We start from the raw sequence: 22,446 nt of genomic DNA, 5'->3' as shown, positions 1-22,446 counted from the left end.
GCATATGAATGAGAGGAGAAAACTGTCAGCTACTTTTACATTACAGAGAAAGAACAGCGATGCATCCATCTCTAGACAACAGCTGTGCAACAATCAAAGAAAGTTCGTCGCTGAATTTAAATCTGGCAATTGAAAACATTCTGGGGAGCCTTAAAAAACAGGCAACCAACAGTTATTTAGGACTGCACAAGTGCAGGTTAAGGTTAATAGTTACGTAAGGCTCGCCTTGACTGTTATGTAACTTGTTGGAAAGTACATTGTCATTTTTCGTTCTTAAGCAAGACGCTTATGAAAATATATACGGCTTGCGATGAAATGAAGGTTCAGTCCCTAAGAAAAAAAAAATGGACAGTAAAGTGATTTCTGTTTAATGTAGCCTAATAATGTCAAAAAAGCTTTGACTTATTTATTTAACATTAGCATTGTGCGTTTAGGCTGCGTGTCAAAATTAGACAAAACTCGCTCGAAGTTTTCGCTCAAATTAAACGGCAATTTTGACGTCGAAAGAGAAGATTATTATCAAAATACGATGTTCTTTTCTGAGAGAGAATGGCTAAATATATTCTCAGAGAAACGCTTACAGGTCTAATATATATATATATATATATATATATATATATATATATATATATATATATATATAATATGTGTGTGTGTGGTAAACATTTAAATATCAGATTTTGTATTGCTCGTAAAAGCATAAAATATTTCGTCCTTATGACAATTCATAACTATATGCCTAGATCGTTTACATTTTCCTAAACTAGTTTTAGTGTTTAGAATCGACAATGCAAAAAGATATTTGCGGCTCTGGCATGTTTATGAACTGTCATCTGCGCGCCTTTGATGGCGTTATTAGGCATATTATGTGTATAACATGCACCTAAATGGATTTTTGTATTTTTATTTTATAAATAGCCATTTTGCCTTAAATTTATTTTGAATGTTGGAGGTACCACAACGGGCAAACTAACTAAAAAAAAAAAAAAAAAAAAAAAAAACAAGCATGGATTTCTTACTTAACAGTCATATCCATCAAATAATCTAACATAGCCACATTGTAATGGCGTTTGTCCATGGATATGATTGTTGTGCTTTTATTTTCTGGGGGGAAATAGGAGTAATGAGGATAACAGGCAAGCGAAACGACTTCCTTCAAAAATGTGCATTCCATTGTACGGATCAATACATAACACTTTCTACTGCTACTCTAACGGTGCATGAATGAAAATGTACCAGAACGTTTGAATAGATAGAGTGTTAAATAGAGTCGAACAATTCATTTTATTACCATCATTCACATATCTCAAAACCTAATAACCCGTGGAAGGAGAATATGAACATATTTCGAAAAAAAATCACCTCCGACATAATGCATTTCGTATTCGCCCCTACTGTTTGATGTGCCAATATGTTTATATTTTCCCGAAGTCAGTATCTCCTCCTGTCGGTGGGCTATTTCTCACGCGCATGGCAGTCTACACTCTCGCCTGCACTTGTGCACACCCCCAAGAGGAACATGTAAACATTGTAGCGTATATCGCATTTTCCTTTAAGCGACTAAGCACCGCTTTGCAACTAACATGTCTTCGGAACACATTTAAAAACAAAAATACATCCAAATGGCCACGAATTAGGAACACTGCAATGCTCGATTCATTAGTTTCATAGCCTTGGGGCACAGTTTAAATTTGCACATGCTAATGATCTTGTGTTATCTGAGACACACACACATACAAAGTTGCATGCATGCATAGTACTCCTAATAGTACAGACCGCGTGCTTGCCTGGACTTACAAGCGCTCAGATTGCCCCCTCCCTCCATATAGGTAGGCTATACATCCCCTCTCTTATTCTAGAAAACTTTGCACTTTCTAGCCGTGAAGTGTCGAAATACGCGATGGTTAAACAATTTATCATTTTGTAGATTTAAATATCCAAATAGCATCTTTTGTAGTTCACTGAGAATTGTGCAATGGCGATATCAAGCACGCGCATGATCTTGATGTGCCTAATGGGGCGATCAAGCAAGTTGCAACCAAGAACAAAAGCCCAAGAGTGACTCTTTTCTTGGACTAAAGTCCTTCACTCCTACCATATACTGCTCCCAAACAAGCATAATTATGTAAGGCCATGACGAGAGTCAAATAACGCTTGAAAGTATTTAAATAAAACCACGTAGGCTAGATAAGTAAATTTGTCACGATTTGACGTTTTAGTACATTAAAACGTTACTCTGGGGACTCGGTTATATTTAATCTCTGACAATAATGAGGGGAACAAAAGTGAAATTAAATTACTTAAATAATAATAATTCGTCCTGCTGAATTAGTGGTGCAAAATATAAAAGCAGAAATGTCATTTCCATTTTAAGCGTTAAATCCTAAAGACTGCGATACTTAACACCAGTGGTTATTGTTGTAGTTATGCAATGTTTTAAATAAATAGAAATAATAAATATCTTACTTGTGGAGTTTCCTTCCTCCAATTCAATTGTTTAAAGAACAGTCGAGAAATAAAATATTGAAGGCATTTTGTTTTTTGTTGTACGTTTAATTCTTTAATATTGTACGAAAAGTAACCAAACATTATTTTGTAAACTAAATTTTACATACCCTACGAACGCATTTTCCATAAATACCGATTATCTCTAACATGTGTTACCGGTCCTTTACATGCGGATAAATATGGAAAATTGAGTTATATACAAGTAATAATTCTTGCAATTGCCAATGCAATAGACAGATAGTTTTATATTTTATCACTTACATAAACAAGATTGACACGGAGCTTCAGGCTTTCACTACACGGTTTATCGACATGACATTAAATAACAACAACTGTGTGCTACTCAGACTGGACTGGAGACGAAATGTTGCACTGGATACAAAAGCACATTAATACTAATCGGTTAGGTAAACGTGTAGACTGTGGTAATACTGGGTAATTCACATTTGGTACACATAAACTATAACATTCTTTTCAGTCAAGACTATTCATCGCAATATTCGTAAAACCATCTCATTTTCCATATATCTAGGGACCACATTTTTTCACAAATTCCCTTAAACTGTATTATGACTATTTACAAAATAAAATATTACATTTTAAACTAGGTGAATCTTTATGTACAAAACAAAACAGGCTGTGACCTGCTGGTAGCATGCAATTGAAGTTCTCTGTGCAGTCTTCCGAGAGAAAAAAAAAATATATGAAAAAAAAGGAAGAAAATGGAGGACAAAAATCGGGAAAAGGCTGTCAAGAGCGTTGCACACCCCGTCCATGCACTGCTCTCTCTAGACAGCAGAAAACCTTTCAGATTCTTCACATTGTGTGTGTATGTAGGTCCACGCGAGAATAGGCTGACTTTTGAGTCTTGATTTCCAAAGCAGTCTTAATTCTGCAGTCTTTTTGAAAATATTTACACGTACCATTCATTAAAATTTGACGAAAGGGTGCTGTGGCTGCTCGTGTGGTGAACTGTGGATGATGCTGGTGATATGGAACTGCTGCTCTGGTTTTCTGTGGAAGGGGACACGATGGTGGGCGGCGTGGAGGACTCGTAGCCGGAGCTCGCTGCCGGGGAGGGTTGTGATCCTTGAGACGATGACTCGTGAACCTGAGCCAAAGGCAAACATAAATCAGTGTGCATAATGCTATGCTGTTATAGTGTGCTTCATAATTTCTAATCTCGAGGAATGACAATAATATCGATTCTATCAGTGTGTGTTTAGCGTTATGTCTAGCGTTAGCTTTTACAGAATAAATATAATTATAATTTTGGTGCAAATAAAAACATTTTTTCAACACAATAAAACAAACTTCCATAAGTGGCCAAACAGTAAATCAGCGTTTCATAAACTGAAATGCAAGCGTGCAGAAATACATCAAATATCGTTGGTGAAAAATAATGAACGATAATGTTATCGTTACCTTCATGTGTTTCCGGAGGGAGCTGGGATGTGTGTAGGATTTGTCACACATTTTGCAGAGATATGGTTTGTCAGAGGTATGGACGTGCATGTGTTTCTTACGATCACTGCTGTTCGCAAAGCGCCTGTCACAGCCGTCAAACTCACACTTGAAAGGTTTTTCACCTAACAAAAACACAGAGCAAACATCTCTCAAAATACAGTTTTATGAGGCTAACACGTGCATTAAAAAAAAAACAATTGCAAATACATAAATAAATGTGAGCAAATATAAGCGCGTTAAAAAAAGTTGCTCGTAGCCTAGTCTCTATTCCACTACAAAACAATATCCCTTTAAATTTCGCCCTAATTATTTACGTTATTTTACAACGATGCTGCAGTCTTGTGTGTTTAATTTGTTGGATATTATACAACCCATCAGGAACATACATACTAATTCGCGTCATGGAATTATGAACATTTTTGTTTGGACAAAGAAATAATTCTAATATTTACTTGGCAACAAATGCTTATTTACGGTCGCATAATTATTATTATATAAAAATACAAAAAAGATATCGATAATATATAAATGCATTCACATTTTAAAAAATGAATTTCTTACCGGTGTGTGTTCTTTTATGGATTTTCAGATTTTCCGATCGGGCAAATACTTTTCCACAGCCGGGGAATGGACACGGAAACGGTTTCTCTCCGGTGTGCACTCGGATATGATTCACAAGTTTATACTTTGCTTTAAACGGTTTCCCTTCCCGGGAACACTCTTCCCAAAAGCAAACGTGATTCGACTGCTCTGGTCCCCCAACGTGCTCCACCGTCAGGTGGGTCACAAGCTCGTGCATGGTGCTGAAAGTTTTGTTGCAGGACTTTTTCGGATTCGTCAGCTGCTCGGGTTCGACCCATTTGCAGATGAGCTCTTGCTTTATGGGCTGTCGCATGTACCGAAAGAAGGCCCCTGCCCCGTGATGAGCAGCCATATTCATGTTCATGGGGCCATAGCCGTGCAACTGAGTCGAGGCGTAGTGCTCGGACCTCGGACTCGCTACGTGACCGTATTGCTCGGCCCTCCCGTACATGTCCCCGGAAAAGCCCAGGCGCATCTGACTGTTCACCACGTTGGAGGACGCGTGCGTGGCCGCTTGCTCGTGCAGTCCCGGGAAGAGCAGGTGCCCAGCGGCGTCGGAGTGTCCATGTGGCCCGGCGAAACTTCCAGCGGCGGAGGCGAAGAGGCTGTGCTGCGCGCTCGTGGCGTCTCCGAAGCCCCGGTTGCGAAAGAGAAAGTCCCGAGTGGAGTTGAAGGCGGCGGTGGAGTACGAGCTGACATGAGTGGGGTGATGATGGTGTCCCAGGGCAGCGGCGGCGGCGTAGCCGGGCGCTTGCGAGGAAAACGCCGTTTGCCCAGAGCCAAGATCGTGGGAGCTGTGGTTGATTTTAAAAGCGCCCATACCGTCGGCGAACGGATTGATACCCAAAGCCACTTCTCTGTCTGTAACTTCGCCTGTTGAGTGATGTCTGGTGGAGCCGAAAGTAGTCACTCCAATGGTGGGATACTGTGGTCCTGCGTCCAAGAGCATCTTCAGTCTGCAGCGGTGGAGACTGAGAGAGGAAGAATCTCTAGCAACTGTCTCTGCTTGCTATTTCTCTGACTTAAGTCTGTGCAAGGCAAACTCCGATCCCCTATTCCTATTTACTTTTGGTAGAGAGGAATTTCCCTCTCCTGCTCATCCGATGCACACGCAAATCATGTGCAATATTGTCTTTTGCGGTTTATCTTCCTGTGGCGCAACTTTCACCTCCTCAGTCAGGCGGTGAGCTTCAGACTGATAGTCGCAATCATTCCTGCAGATAAATGAATTGAAAAGACAACACAGTCCACCCCTGATGAATGGGGAAGGAGGGGGGCAGCACGTGACCCCGTGCTTGGACCATCATTGGAGAGGGCGCTCTCCCCCTACTAACATTCACTCACCAAATAACAGCCCGCCATGCCTCAGCATCAGTGCGATTGGTCGGTTTGCATCATCAATCTATGGGATTGTCGGGAGGTTGCTGACTGTGATTTTGCTCTGGATGTTAAAATTCAGAAAACAGAGTTTAGTGAATGCATGGCCGAATAATAGCTTTTGTCCTAGACGGAGTACTTCCACGTTTGGCCTACTTATGTGGCAGCCTGATGCTTTGAGAAGAACCTGGCGCGCATCTAGTAAACACTCGCTGAAATGTGATATAGTGTATTCTTATATGGCAAGAAACTCATGCGCCTGTTACGTGAAAAAAACAAAAAAACAAACGCTGTATGTTTCACATGGTTTTTCCATAAATGTGAAGTTACAGTTAGGCTACATTTATATATTTATGCCTCACGTTTGCAGGAAATTAATGCACAAATTTGTCAACAGTACAAAATATTATCTATAAAGATGCACTAATAGGCCTACATCACAGTGGGAATTTTGTAGTTGACTTTTTTTGCATGCATCATTTTAATGACGTGATTTCTGGGAAACTATTCCTTCACTGGTTTTGCAATGCGCAGTGAAAGTCACAGATCGCGCTTCTGCACAACACTTGTTTGATACTGTTGTTGGAAACTAATTATTACTTTGATATTTTCATTATATTCTTAAACGAGAACGCACTGCGTTGTAAGCCTCCGATTAGCTTTTTTCTTCTCTCTGCCTAAACTCAGTAGGCCTTCCTTCAAACTTCAAATAATAGTTTCAAACCTGCGAACGAGGTGTCTCTTTCTGTTATTCATATTTTTAACCTGTGTTTTTGAAAGATTGAGGCCGTAATGTATCGCCCTTGTGTGTGTGTAAAACTTGTGGGTTGTGGAAGTTGTGAAGTGGGATTTCTCTCTGCAGGAAACTCCGGCGGCTGGAGTTCAAAGCCGCATGAACAGACGAACCATTAAAATATCATCCAGACTGAAGCCTTCAGCTCCATACACTCTCAAACTCCTTCCAGAGAGAGAGAGAAAGAGAGAGAGAGAGGGCCAGGCGAAGCTGTTGAGTTGAATGTTTTGTCTAACGGACGTTATCTTTATAAAAGAAATCTGGACGGTGTCTTCAACAGGTGAAAAACGGTAAGACTCGTATCGTGGGGACGAAAAAAGTTTTGGAGGTTGGAATCATTTGGAAATATTTACCGACGTGTTTTAATAACGTGTTTTTCCCCCCATGTGCAAGCACTGCTTGCAACACTTAAATTAGTTTTTAAAAGACTGGAATCGTTTAAGTGTACTGTATTATTATTTTTGTTTTCTAAATTAAAAGTTAAAGAATATCATAAGGACAAGCACACCTATTCCGTTAGGTTCCATTCAACTTATTTATTTTTGTTTATCTACTAAAAGTGTGTAAAATGTGCCATAAGAGTGACAAAAACATTGCAACTTTATTTTAAGTCTATGTGCTTAAATTGTTTTGTTTTTTGTTTTCTTAGAACGATTTTTTTTTTTTTTTTTTTTTGGCCTGCAATATGATTTTGTCAGCGTCAATTATTTTGTTCAAAATTTGACTCATTCTTGAGTGCTCTTTTTCATTGTCAAATCAAAAGCGTTTTGTGCCTTTGCATATTTTTCCCCCCTTTACCACACGAAAAGAAGCTGAAAAATAAACTTTGAGTTATGTGCTAAAGAAATTCCTGAAGAATGCAACTGCGAGCCATTCGACCCTGAGCCCCAGCCATTTGACTAACATCTTCACTATTCGTCATAGTTCATACAATGTTTACTTATTTATGACACGGGTTGTGTGGTTTTGTCACCAGAGGCCTGACAGATCAATTCATGACCTTTCTCAAGGGAATACCAATTTATTTGCATCAGTAATTGAATGCATCTTGACCTTGATTAAAATTAAGCCACCTAAAGTTGAAGAAATGTCTAAGGTCACGCTTTTGTTATTTTCAAAGATTACATTTGTGGGTTTTAGACTTAGTTTTGTATTCACGTGTGATCATAATACGTGAACATAAAAAGATCACAATGGCCTTTAGATAAAGTAATGGTTCCGTGAAATGCGCTTTTAAAAAATCGGGGGAAAAAAAGTTGTTGTGTTACGGCTATTTCTACGTTTTGCACTGATATTCGTCAGCATAAACATTATGTACCTTTAAATGAAGTTATGTGGGCTAGGGGTGGGGGTGTCAACTTTTCATCGAGACACACGAGCACTAATACAATCTAAACGCTGTTGTACGTATAATCCGCCTAATTCCAGTGGAGCTTGAACATATGATATTTGACATATCTAATATTAACTGTCTGACCTTTTCAGGTCAGTTCACCCAACACCTCCTATCTGTGTCTGGCCGGTTTGATTAAGATAAAGCTTCAAAACAGCGATCAAGGTAATCATTCTGTATTGGAATTATGTATTTGCATTTTTATTGTGCAAGGAGGAAACATTCCATTCACCAAAACTTCTTTCACTGCGTCATGATGATTTAAACTGCACTGTTTATGGCTTATTTCATTGCATATTGGAAAATTAGATACAATGACAACAATAACATCAAACTTTTGTTTACAAGGTAAAGGTGCTTTTAATCATAATTTATGCTATTTTTGGTTTGGTTTATATATATATATATATATATATATATATATATATATATATATATATATATATATATATATATATATATATATTATTATTATTATTTTTTTTTTTTTTTTTTTTTCTCCTTGCGGCAACATGGAAGCAAAGTATTTTTAAAACATTCTACGAACTGTATTAAAATGCACACTTCATTTTTGTGTGTATGTATTTGCATTTATATATATATATATATATACAGTGGAACTAGTAGAGCATTAAACATTTAACTTTTCATATGTTACACCTTGTGGACATTTAAAACACCACTTAGATATACATTCACCGACCATATGTCTAAAGTCAGTTTTATAACTTGAAATATCAGCATTCGCTTAAAATGCCTTCCCTTGGGCAAAGTTCAAAGAATGTCATTAAAACTCTTGAGCTTGTTTTCATGAGGTGGATACTGTCCATTTATACAAGATACAACACAACAGCCGGTTGTCGACTCATGGTTGTACTTTATTCATAACAGGTGCACTGTCAACAGTGTGTTTATTAAATAACGGGGATAAATTTTACGTTTCGGAAAGACTGGATTAGGTCTTAGGTATTAGGATTTTTATTTAACAGCTTCTCGAGCTATTTTGCCAAGACTTCTTTGCTTTGCTGCCCTGTACACTTTTGATGAAGCACCACCTCCTGTGTGCCTGATCCGCCGCCGCTGAACAACTGAGGCCGAAAATTACCCCCGATCATAACAACAGGTCTTTTGCGTTACTTTTTTCCCTCTGGACAATAGGCGACCTTCGCGCTCTTCACAAGACACCGATCCCATGACGACGCAGAAGCACCGTTAGAGGAAAAAAAAAGGGGGTGTGAAAACTTTTTTTTTTTCTTTCAACAAAATGGTTAATTACGGAAAAAAAAAGTCGGAGTCCGAGCAAGCAGCATGCTATTGCAAACTTTAATTTTGAAGGCTGCTAACCGCCGTTTTCGAGGTTTATTATGAAGCTTCTTCAGATGTTTTCTATAACGGACTACCAGACAGAACATTTATGTCGCATTTTTATTCCATGCAAGTCCAGTCTTTCAGTTCACTTATTGCGGCGAGTAGCTAAAACGCACCGTTTTAGAGCGAACTCGCACATTTTCCACAGCTGTAATATAAAGAAAGGTTACATTGCTTCGTTGCAACTTCGGGATTGCAGTTAAAAGTACAATAACCTTTGCATAACAAAAGCATTTTTTTCACCCGCTGCCTGAGGCTCGGCGCATGCGCGCTCGCTGTTTGCTGTCACTAAAACATTTTTCTTCGCATTGGAAACTGTCACGAGTGACGTCAATCACGGAGCTCTGACCAATTAGAGCGCTCGGTGATTGTTTGGCTCCACGGGCTGCAGCGCCTACCATGAATCTCTATTCAGTATATCAAAGCGTCCTGCTGCTGCCTCTCAACCGAATGGGATTCCACGTAGGCACCGAGATAGCAACTAAACTTTAGGGGAAGTTTAATTTTTTTTTTTTCTTCTGTATTTTTCAAAGCGATTAAAATATATTTGTCATCATCATTATTATTATTTTGCCTGCTGTCAAGTTATTCTAAAATTAGGAGTAATGAGCGTGGATGCTTTGGGAAGCCCTGTGATGGACCCCGCGTTTTCCAAACGGAACACGACGCTGAGATTAGTTGACTTGGCAGGGGCTCACCACCATCACCATCATCACCACCATACCCCTCAGAGCGTGACAGGCTTCCCGGGGTTCAGCAGCCATCCACACTCAATGGCTCACTCGCACCCTGGGGAGATGACTGCGGAACCCCGCCTGGGGCCGAGTCCATTCGGGCCAGAACACATGGGGCACTCCGCGGCCCTCAAAATCAGCCCAACCCATCATTATCCCCACCACCATCACCACCACAATCATCATATTGCAGGCCACAGTGAAGTGGTCTCCAGTCAAACGGGAGCTTTTGGCCCGGTGCAGGCGGCAACGGTCCCGTACTCTATGTCTCACACGGCCCAGGCGCTATCCGCAGGTAGGGATTTCCTCATTCGCCGAGATTTGACAGCTCAAGCCATGCCCGTGCTGACCGACCAGACTTCTGGTTCAGCCTCTCACCACGGAATGTTTGTCTCAACAACAGGTAGCTATCCGGGACACTATGGTCATCACCCCGACCCTGGGAACCATTCTCTCTTCCCTGGACTTCATCACGAGCAGCCATCTACCGGAGCACCAGGTGGCCAAGCCTTGAACGGACAAATAAGGTTAGGAATACCTGCCGAAATGTACGTTCGGTCTGATCATTTGAGTCAAGTAGCGAGCTCCAGGGCAGACCCGTTTGCTGCTTCTCCGCTGCACGGATACGGCGGGCTCAATCTGAACATGAATCTCAGCGCACACCACCACCACCACCACGGAGCTGGCGCTTTTTTCCGTTACATGAGGCAACCGATCAAGCAAGAGCTCATCTGCAAGTGGCTGGAGCCAGAGCACTCCGCCAAGAAACTTTGCTCCAAAACTTACAGCACCATGCACGAACTAGTGACACATGTGACCGTGGAGCACGTTGGAGGACCGGAGCAAGCGAACCATATCTGTTTTTGGGAGGAATGTCCACGAGAGGGGAAGCCGTTTAAAGCGAAGTACAAACTTGTGAATCACATCAGAGTGCACACCGGAGAGAAACCGTTTCCCTGTCCGTTCCCCGGCTGTGGAAAAGTATTTGCCCGATCGGAAAACTTGAAAATCCACAAGAGGACACACACAGGTCAGTGACTTAATTTGCTGTCCCTTAGGACAATTTAGTTAAATACTAGCGCCTCGTAACTCTGCAATGCTGAAGTGTAAACAAATCGATGCACGGCAACTAGTTTATTAATGACGTGAGCTAGCTTGCAAGCTAAACAGAAGCAGAGTTCATCTAAAATTCCGCTTCAGGGTGATCTTTAAGATATTTTACAGAAATATAACATTATGATGTAAAGAGTTTTCGCAGAACACTGGCACCATTTTCATTATTTCGCTGTTATTTAAGGAATTTGATGGATACAACTATTTAGTTTACACTAATAGAATATGCTAGCATCGTTTAGCAATACGTCGTTTTTAAAAGAAATCATAAAGGTGGAGCACTGTGGAGTATTACGGTTTTTATTCAGTTGCTTTTTTAATATTGTGTGTTGTAAAATAACGCATTCCTTACTTCATAACTGCTTCATGATGTTCCAACACATTTATGTTTGGGGCCTACTGCGTCCAGTTTATTCGGCTGGGGGGAAAAAAAGAGACGAAAAGCCCTTTTCCCCACAATAAATCGCTTATAGACATCAGCTGTTTATATTACAATTATTGCAAATTGTACACAAGTGTTTATATCTACTTTGCAAACTGTTATACGCTACTTTTCACTACATAATGGAAACTACTAACACTTTTTTTTTTTTTTTTTTTTTTTTTTTTTTTTAGAAATACTTGTTCAAATACTCTGCAATAATCTAGAGACATGATTGCATTTTTAGAGCTAGTGTCTTGTTTTGCTTACACTGCAGCTTGTATGTGTGTGTGTGTGTGTGTGTGTGTGTGTGTGTGTGTGTGCGTGAATAGGCTTCAGAAAGAAACTGTCCAAAACGAATGTCAATAATTGCACAAGAGACAAGATGCTGTAAATATTTCCATTTATTTCTGAACTGTGATGATATAAGCAACTACGCATTCACTGTTGACAAATTGCAGATTGACCGCATGCAACAAGTCGGTATCAAAGTTCTGAAAGAGTAAATCAGCCGTGACTTAACAGGATAAACTTTATATGTAGGAACACATTGATGAAATCCATTTGGTTTGTATAGTTATTTTTATTCATTTTAATGCTTTGTGGGCTCTGTGCAACTGGAAGAATGTATTTGCACTATAGATTTAGTAAATAAGGTCGTTCGGCAGTGAGTTTTACTATTTTTATTATTATTATTATTATTTTTCAATGCAAACTGCTTTGGCATAATAAGGTTTTCAAAAGGACTGATGCCTACATGCAACGTTTACCTGGATAACACTCCTTCAATTTTGATGTTTAACCAACGTTGTTTATTACTTCTGTGCGACATTCCCGGAGGCAGCTACATTATTTTCTTGCTTGGGCGGTATTTGAATCTTTGGTTATGGATATGGTTTCCCAAGGGTCTCTTCCTTGCTGCTTTCTTGTAGTACACTAATATTCTTGATTGGCTTTCTCGGCCCAACAGCTGAAGGTCGAATTGATATTCAGCAAGCAACTGTAATTAGACAGCAGCAATTACGTAGTGTTATAAACTCCTGGAGCTTATGTCCTTCGGAAATAAGCGTGATGTGATTAAATGTAATTAATTCAAACATTTCTATTGCCTGGCCGCCTTCTCCAGCAGCTATTATGGTTACAGTGGGACAGGCCTAATAGCAGTTTAGATGGTGGATCAGATGTATTTTATGAGATCGTCATGCTCTACATTCCAAAGGTAAATGAAACTACTATGAGAGCGCGTGCGTGCTTAAAAAAACCGGATGCCCAATAATCTGTAATTGTGAAAAGAAATCATTGCTGTCTGAGAGTCTCTGTCACAAGGGGCTTGCCATGAGAGCAGACAGAGCAGTAAAAAGATAATCACGATATCATGGGGCTCATGTGACCTGATTTACCTTGTACAGACTGACATGCGTTTGACTAATGCAAAGTATATTTGGTTATGCGCTCGTTACAATGATAATGTGTACACTTGTTACCTGTAATGATCATTGTCACAACTGTTTTGTTGTTTTAGGTGAAAAGCCTTTCAAATGCGAGTTTGACGGCTGTGACAGACGGTTCGCCAACAGCAGTGACCGGAAAAAGCATTCCCACGTACACACTAGCGATAAGCCGTACAACTGCAAAGTCAGAGGTTGTGACAAATCGTACACGCATCCCAGCTCTTTGAGAAAACACATGAAGGTGCACTGCAAGTCTCCACCTCCGAGTTCGGGTTACGAATCATCGACTCCATCTCTTGTTTCTCCTTCATCGGACTTGGGACGGGAGCCAGCTCCCTCTGCGATCTCCGAGCCACTCTCATCATCGTCCCAGCCGGCCAATTTAAGCGAATGGTACGTGTGTCACAGCTCCGGTGCCAGTGGCACTCAGACCCCACCCAGCGGTTCCTCCACACCCGGCCATACGGAGGGGCCAACGTACGGCAATCCTGAACGGAGGGACGCCTTCTAACAAAATGTAATATTAATTTGGCGAAGTGACTGAAATGACATCTTTTCTTATTTGGACAGTCCATTTTGGACTGACGCCTGTGTGAGGCTTGTCCACTGTTACTGCCTTACTGAAGGATGCACTGGCCCTTTGACAGCTAATGTCACTGCCTAACCACCAATCGATATAAAACATGTCCCGAGTGTCTATGTTTCTCAATAGTGTAGGCATGTCACTGTATCATTTTGTAAATAGACCGCTTTGATTTCAATATCTTAATTTATTTTTGAATCGGTAAAGAATTTCTTTTTGTATTATTGAACCAAAGTGCTTAATTATTAAACCTGTACAGTTGTAAATGACGACGTTTTAATGTCCATGTGTGAACGGTAATTTTGTAAGGTTTTTGTCTTTCAGCAATTTTTAAATGTTTGCTACTCTACTTTGTACAAAAAGTAATATTTCGGATTATTTGAATTTCATAAAGACGTAGACTCTTTCCTCTTTTTGTGCTTTCTCCAGCCAAGCCAATTTGATGGAAACAGTGTAATTGTATTTGATATGACGTTTCATTTATGATTAGTCATTTATCAATGTGGTTATTTTGTGATTTTGTAAAACTTGTCAGCAATCCATTTTTATGAAAAATACGAATTATCAGAAGAGACCTTAAAATGTGTACCGAAATGCCTTGTAAGTTGTCAGTATTTTGAATAAATTGTGTATGATGCAAAGCTAAAAGACCTTCGCTTTAGTAGGAAAAAATACATATGTTATAGATTATATTGTTTAGTCATCATCTAATACAAACCCCTAAATGATTAAAATATACATGATCCTAAAATACCAGCCAACTTAAAATAAATTTAATTCTCTTAGCGAACCCCATTGCGATAACTTTTCTTTTTATTTCCTTTTGTATTGCTTATGCACACAAATATACCCTAGCTTTACACTCCAATTACATGGGCAGCAATTGATGAAAGAGTTGCATATTTTCACACAGACTTCAAAGAGGCTTTTATACAAAGAGACATTTTTTTTCACGACGGTGAATCTTCATGGTGAGTTAAGATTTCAATAGCAAAAGCCCAGTCAAATTTAAATAATATGGGCGACGGGGCCGTAGAATATGTTCTGTCAGAAAGAATGCAATATTTCCTGTGTAAAGAAAAAATAACTACAAAATACGCTTTACTTAAACGAATGTTTATTCGTTCGGTTTTAAAAGCATCGAAAAAGTCTAGTAGAAAATTTATTTAGTCTTAATTTTCACACGAGTCATGGGCCTATGTTCATTGTGTTGGAATAACCTAAACTAACAACTTATAACAGCCATTGCATGTCCGAGCAAATGTACATTTCTAATCAATAAATGGCTCATTAAGTATCGATCAATATTTCTTCACGCTAGGAATCGTCGTCCAACGAACGCAGAAATCTACCAATGTTAGCTTAGCTTTTACATTCTCAACTGATTCCTTTAAAACGGTGTGTGTGTGTGTGTGTGTGTGTGTGTGTGTGTGTGTGTGTGTGTGTGTGTGTGTGTGACTGGTTATAGCACGTTTAGTTTTTAAACTTCTTTGCTGCATACAGTGTAAAATAAATACAGCAGGGAAAGGCCAAACAGTGTCGTAGTATAGTGTCAGAGCTGGTGAATAAGAGGAGAAAGGGATAGTTTGGTCTCAATTGAAGCAAGGCTCCTTTGAAGTGATTTTATTATCAAGGGGATTCTTGCATGTCGTCTAAACGACGCTGATGACATGGAAAGGTGTCACCATTTTGATCGCGCGAATGTGTTTCAAGATTTCCATTCCATTCAACAAAATAAGAGGAGACGAATTGACCAGAATAAAGTACTTCCAAGTAATATCAACTAGCGACAAGCTGCCTTTCTCGGACTCCTGGTGAGCCTGAGAGCGCGCACGCTCGTCCGTGTGTCAAAGTTGCGATTAAAGGGGACAGAACAATAAATGTTTCTTTACAACAGTTTCTTGTATTTGAATAGTATGCGCTTTCCATATTCTCTCTCCAAATAAGCCAACCATTCGTTAGGTAGTAGGCCTATATAACTTTTGTAACCAGCGGTGTAGACCTTTTTGGGAAACATGACCATATAAGAGGAATTAACCATTTTTAAAATAACCACAAGCGCAAACCACAACAGAAAATAGTAGTAGTAGTAGTAGTAGTAGTAAAAATAACAATAATAATAAATGACTTCTTCCAAATGCAAATGAAGCGCTTACAAGTGTGAAGTGAAACACAACTGAAACACACGTCCATTTAACCTTTTAAATTCTTATAATAAAAGTTAAACTGTAGTTTATTCACTTGTCACAATATGGTGGACTTGGCCTAACTATGAATTCGTACTCTGATTATATTAAGCAATAGTCTGCCTCTCTAAAGGAAGCAGAAGAAGAAAAAAAAAATCTTCTTTGTTAAATGCAAGCCAGGGCTCATTTGAGTGTGAAATATAATTTCTTTGTGAAATAATTGAGGCGATAATCACACTTCCGGAAACTGTCCTGCATTATTTAACAAAGCTCTTTTAATAGGGGATTAGCGGTTCTCTCCACACCATTCAACGCTCTATTTAATGTCATAATTACATGACAAGGGCTGACTGGAATTCGCATACAAAATGACAGGACAGGTGCAATGGCAAATATATAAATATATAAACTAGTCAATAACACAAAGCAAGTTAAAACAGAATAGGCTACTTTTAGACCTCTTTGCCCCCTCCAACTCAAAGCTACACCAACTAACTGGCGCTGGTCTTGCCGTCCAAATAGTTAAATAAGTGAGTATTGTACACTTTGCACTAAATTATGCTACTTAGCAGTTAATTATACTGTATCCGTTGCTTTGTCTATAAAAGCTGACTGTCAATCAATCAGTCATCAATCAAGTTTGCATATTTTATGCTCAATTTTGCCAAGGTATTGATTTCTAAAATTTGTACACTTATAAAAGTTAGAGTTATAAAGATTTGGTCTTGGTGAAATAAGAATTCAGCTCGAATCGACGTCCATATAGGTAATTCATTATGTGTCTTATATTGAACATTATTTGAAGAAACAAGCTGCTTTACAACATGCATGAGTTAAAATTAAGTACAACCAAATTTGAGTACATTTTTAATGCTGCGATATCCCAGTATACACCGATTGTTTTTGCAATAAAGTGTACATGACGTTTTTAAATATATATATGTAATTACAGTATAATAAAACACGTAATTACATATTAACTACACTTTTTACATGCATGCATGCTGCTTATTTAATTACAACCAAACACTGTTATGGAAAAAAAAAAAAAAAAAACTCCTTGCTAAATAAGTTCTACACATTAATACTGCACCAAACAGAAGTTTCCTATAAAAGAGACATCTATTCACCTGTAAGTATGGAAGCAACAGGGATAGTAATAAACAACGTGCGAAACAAACTTGAACTTAACACATTATGACATCACTTCCTGCACCATTAGGTTCGGAGTTGGAATGGAGAAGAGAAATGTTACTGGCATAGACTAAATGAAAAGAAATAGCGAGAAATGACTAATAAATTGGGTAGCCTGATTGAATAAGCTCCTAAATAGTCAGATTACCACCATCATCTATTCGCTGGCGCTGAGTTATTGTACTTTCATGGATGAAGGAGTTCTTCTCTAGTGAGAATCAGCCCCTATAGTTAGCAGAGTGAACACTGATCTCTAACAACCTTCAAATAATGTAGCAGAATGTGCCGCACTACTTCGCACCTGCACTCTGAATGGGAACCTTCTTTCAATGTAAGATACGCTTGTTGGCCTTGAATCTCAAAGCAGCTGCATGAATGAGTCGAGCGACCCGTGCTTATTTCGCTTCCTTTGATCTCTGATCTCTCTCTCTCTAATTTGTTCGTATAGTCTGCAACAAGGACTTTCTATTTGCTATTAAAACATTAGAGTCTATAAGGGGCACATGAACAGGATAGATGCCATGCAAAGAAGCACGCTATGTGGGGAGCATCGTGCGTTTCCACTAAAAAACATTTAGTCGGTGAAAGCACATGTCATTGCTGTTTGCATTTAATAGAAGGATCCAAGAAAACACTGCATTCTTTAAACATTAAAGCCATTGGAAAAGTGATAATTTGCAAAATGCTTGACTGCTGATAGCTGATATGAGGGAAACGTTGCATTTCCCCTCAAAATACATTAGGTCCAAGTCAAGTTGGGATGCAATACAAACCCAGATGTGCACTCCGTGGATCTGTACGACATTCATAGTAGGTAATTTGCCAAGCTTTACCTGCAGTTATTTTATCTCTGGTATTTATGCATTTTCACGACCAGCCGTTTCAAGTTTCACGGGACTTAAAAGAAGAACACAAGCCTATTTTAGTTCACTTTTGCCTAGTTATAAATGTTTGCTTCGAGTTTCTGGTAAATAGCTTTATTTATTTATTTATTTGTTTATTTATTTGGCCTAAAGATGTAGCCTATGCAATATTTCCAGCTAAAACCATTTTATTGATGCTCCAAAGGGAAATACCTCTTCCGTAAACATTGTTAACTCAGCTGGGTTTCCTTTAAGAACTCACTGATATTACAGTTTAATTCAATGTACAACATTCAGAGGGGTCTATCATCGCACAGACCGACACTGAAACGCAAACAAAAGTAACAAAATTAAGTGAATTTCCATATTTCCATGTGCTCCCTATGGACGGTCCACCTTAATCTCCAGATGCCTAAACTGAATGGTCAAAGCTGTGCTGGCAATAGGCCATGTTGTCTTCTAATACGATGATACAAGAGGCATCAATCAATGCAACTGCTCCAGCATTAAGCGTGCGATGCAATAGGGTAATGATGATAATGAAAAGTAAAAATAATGAAATCGTTTTTATGGGAGTATCAGATTTATTTAAGTGGGCCATACATCATCACCATGGGCAAATGATAATGAATTGCAGAATGTGCCCTTCAGCGATTAAGTATTTCTGAAATATAATCTATCATCCCGCGGTTCATATTTCATATTATGAGCAACATATGAGGTGGTTTAGAGAGAGGGAAAGAGAGGCGAGAACGGTTTTCAGATATGAAAGTTTGAGGCAGAAGAAGAAAGTGTTGTCTCCAGATAGCCGTAAGATATTTATTCTTCCGTGTCATGAAACTAACTTAGTTTAACTTACTAACCTACTTACAACTTACCCAAAAATGAAAATTATGTCAATAATTCCTCACCCTCATGTTGTTCCAAACACGTAAGACCTTCGTTCATCTTCGGAACACAAATTAAGATATTTTTGATGAAATCCGAGAGGTAGTCTATATGACTCATCTATAGACAGATGAGTAATAACCACCACTTTCAAGGTCCAGAAAGGTACTAAAGACATTGTTAAAAAGTCGACGTGACTGCAGTGGTTCAACCTTAATTTTATGAAGCGACAAGAATACTTTTTGTGTGCAAAAACAATACAAAAATAACGACTTTATTCAACAATTTTTCAAGTTGGCGCATTGCAGAGCTTCCATGTTTACATTCGAATGCGGCCGATTATTGGCTGAGGCTGTGTTCACGTGAGCACCACGACGCATGCGTGTGATGCTGACGCAGGAGCCGGCCAATAATGAGTCGGCGTTCGGACATAAACATGGAAGCTCTGCAAACTGCATAACAGACTGACAGGGAAGAGGAAAAATTGTTGAAAAAAATTATTTATTTATTTATTTAGCGCACAAAAAAGTATTTTCCCCGCTTCATAAAATTAAGGTTCAACCACTGTAGTCACGTCGACTTTTTAAACAATGTCTTTACTACCTTTCTGGACCGTGAAAGTGTTGATTATATTGCTTAATATCTTAATTTGTGTTCCGAAGATAGACGAAGGTCTTATGGGTGTGTAACGATATTAGGGTGAGTAATAATGACAGAATGTTTGGCTGAACTAACCCTTTAAATGGTGTGTAACCAGCTTCTAAGGCACGCTGTCACATGCTTCCGTTTGAACATCTGCACTAACCGGACATGAACCGCTGGAAAACAATGACATCCAACTCTAATCTTGAACCATTTGCTTTATATATATATATATATATATATATATATATATATATATATATATATATATATAATTCACTGCTATAGCAGCCTCAGCAACAGGTTGTAAATTGGTTTGGTATTGTGCAACTTTCCGCAGGTGTCGGGTTTCAGACGTCTGAGAGTAACAGTGGAGATTGACCTCTGGCCACCTGAACGAGGCAAGTTTCAGAACTCTGCTGTGCGAGGAAGCGCCTGCGCACAGAAACACTGACACCCGCCATGGAACAGATCAATTTACATTTAAGGTAAAGTAGTGCATAGGGCAGCAAACTGAGTGGAAGGAGAGTAGAGATATAGAATAGAATAGAATAGAATAGAATAGAATAGAATAGAATAGAATAGAATAGAATAGAATTTAAAATGCCACAGAAGCGCAAATAGATGAGGCATAAGATACCATGCATCATAGTAACGTGTGAGATGTTTCAGACATGCAAATGTGCACTGCCAACGTGACGTTTTAAGTCATTGGTTTATGTGCACTATTTCACACGATGCCTCGGAAATGTGCTGTGCACGGTGAAAGCACAGTTTGAGCAGGGGAATAATTCGTGTGATCACTCTAGCAGCAACGCAGACTTTGGGTCATTTCTTCATCTCCCGCAGAAAAGACATTACGCCTCTCATATTTACATACCCTGTAATATTTGTCAAACATTCATAAATTACAAATTAATGAAATGTTCCACGGCCCTCTGAGAGCACTCTAATGAACATATGGAGTATTATGTGAATTTTGACACATCTTTGTTAACTTTAATGTCTTTTGCATCATCACGGTCTATTAAACAGCATTATATCTGTGCTGTCACAGTGACTGTATGACCTGCTGAAGGTATCGACACACAACCCGGAAACAAATGACCCACAGACGGAGAGAGGAACAAAGAAGAGCTATGCATGACCTGGGATCTGCCACATAGAATTCAAATGTATTTATTTATTTATTTAAGAATAAGTTTGTTTACGCTCCTGAAAGCGTGCAAAATAAAGATCTTATATTTGAAATAGCCTACATATGATAATTAAGATATGTTTTCTTTTATTGCAATTAATCATATTGTTGTTGCTGATGACAAGGGTGCTGTTTTTGATTATTAACCATTTGTGCACTGTTTTATTTATTTATTTATTTAGTGTACGTTATTTATATGTGTGTGGATTTTTGGAGGTGAGGTTTCGAGTGAAATGTCAACAGCCACCTGCGTGTTGTTAAAGCACGACGCTTGAAGGGGGTGTGGATCAATATTAATCACCGGCAAGTAAAGTGTCATTCAACTGCAGTTCATTTCCGCTCCGGCATTCTTTCTCTCTTTCTTTCTTTCTTAGAGCTACAGACGCGTGGCCAGGCTTCCAACATCGACTTTTCCAATTAGACACACACAAGACAAGTTATCTCGATATATGCGCTCTCTGTACTTGACAAATGACACGTTTTCAAGTCTGTCTTGAAGGAAATTTAAAGGTGTAGATGAAGGAAAGAAATTCCCGTTGAGTGTCAGTAGCAACCTTTTCTGATGTATAATGAAACAACTCATGCAATCATATTTTATTAAAACGAAATATTTTTGTTATTATTATTTGACAGCCCCAAAACAAAGAAGTCATGTTTACAAATTGCAAAAAAAAAAAAAAAAAAAAGTTTTGCATGAAAAATAACACCATAAGAGGTACATTCTTATTATTATTGACGATTGTTTCAACATATAAATTCATAAACAGGGTTTATCACAAATATCAAAATCTAGTTTTAATCGTCGCGCCATTTTAAAAACATTTCCGCTCCCACATGCTGCATCTATAACGTCTTGATCCTCACAGAAAAGCTGATGATCTTTCTTTTTAAATCTCAAATCATCATAAAAAAGGGCAGAATTATGTCTAGCGGGACTTTTCCCGTTGTGCACGAGTTAATTCATCAAAAGGAAAGTTTCTATAAGTTTTTTTTTTTTTTTTTTTTCTCACCCCATATAATGAAAGATTTAAATAATAAGTCGACCACTGAGACATTCTTTGGACTTGGGCTATTTTTCATAATACTCTTTTGTGTGGCTGAGGAAACTCCACAGACGAGGGCTGAGGAATAGTCTGAGATTTTCCCCATTTTTTTTTTTTTTTTTTTGCACTGAATCAGTGTTAACAGCTAGTTAAAATGTGTAGATTCAGACGCTGGCTGTATCAAAGAAAGGTCTTTTTGACGTAAAAATGAAGGTAAGAACTATTTTATTTTTTCTGAAAACTGAAAAGGCAAACCAATCACAAAACATGGCTGACCACATAAAACGCATATGTATTTGCTTGCATGATACACGAAGGAAACCAACGAATAATAAGCGTCTTTATGATGGACTCAAGACGATTTCCTTTTGAACATAATTAACTATATGCTTAAAATCAATTGTTTCCCGAGCTCAGTAAGGGTCCATGGCTGCAAGCAGAGAGAGGCCTATTTTTGCACGTGTGAAAGCAGGAAGTAGCTCTACCTGTCATTCATTAAGACGACACAAACTCAATAGAGAGAGAGGAAGCAAGATTGGACCTCCTCGTTATACCTGCCGCGCAATTAGTGTTACTTGTTTCTTTAATCCGTCTGTCTCCTCACAGTTATAATTGAACTTGCGGAGCGAGAGGGAAGCACGC

At 38.8% G+C, this 22,446-nt stretch overlaps 2 protein-coding genes and 2 long non-coding RNA genes across 5 annotated transcripts in view; 2 read left to right on the top strand and 2 right to left on the bottom strand.

Moving 5' to 3' along the window:
• Window positions 1-22,446, bottom strand: part of LOC127505720 (uncharacterized) — a 426,197-nt gene that overhangs the window by 180,589 nt on the left and 223,162 nt on the right. The gene's annotated exons all lie outside the window — the stretch shown is intronic.
• Window positions 2,533-5,755, bottom strand: zic1 (zic family member 1 (odd-paired homolog, Drosophila)). The gene is made up of 3 exons (XM_051881457.1): window positions 4,537-5,755; window positions 3,934-4,097; window positions 2,533-3,619 (listed from the first exon to the last, which is right to left on the bottom strand). The coding sequence occupies exons 1-3, from the start codon at window positions 5,504-5,506 to the stop codon at window positions 3,422-3,424; spliced, it is 1,332 nt and encodes a 443-aa protein (XP_051737417.1). The 5' UTR covers window positions 5,507-5,755; the 3' UTR covers window positions 2,533-3,421.
• On the top strand, window positions 7,024-20,821 carry LOC127505718 (uncharacterized). The gene is made up of 3 exons (XR_007927789.1): window positions 7,024-8,285; window positions 19,904-20,051; window positions 20,621-20,821. It is a non-coding gene; the product is annotated as an uncharacterized LOC127505718 (long non-coding RNA).
• Window positions 8,659-14,438, top strand: zic4 (zic family member 4). Of its 2 annotated transcripts, XM_051881456.1 has the most exons (3): window positions 8,659-10,517; window positions 10,626-11,252; window positions 13,279-14,438. In XM_051881456.1, the coding sequence occupies exons 1-3, from the start codon at window positions 10,094-10,096 to the stop codon at window positions 13,716-13,718; spliced, it is 1,491 nt and encodes a 496-aa protein (XP_051737416.1). In that variant the 5' UTR covers window positions 8,659-10,093; the 3' UTR covers window positions 13,719-14,438. The 2 variants fall into 2 exon arrangements, with proteins under 2 accessions (XP_051737416.1, XP_051737415.1); XM_051881455.1 differs by having other exon boundaries at window positions 8,661-11,252.

The sequence above is a fragment of the Ctenopharyngodon idella genome, chromosome 23 (genome assembly GCF_019924925.1).
Source record: "Ctenopharyngodon idella isolate HZGC_01 chromosome 23, HZGC01, whole genome shotgun sequence".
In the NCBI taxonomy this organism is placed as follows: Eukaryota; Metazoa; Chordata; class Actinopteri; order Cypriniformes; family Xenocyprididae; genus Ctenopharyngodon; species Ctenopharyngodon idella.
Note: the sequence above shows the minus strand (reverse complement) of the source record. Positions and strands in the feature narration are given on the sequence as shown.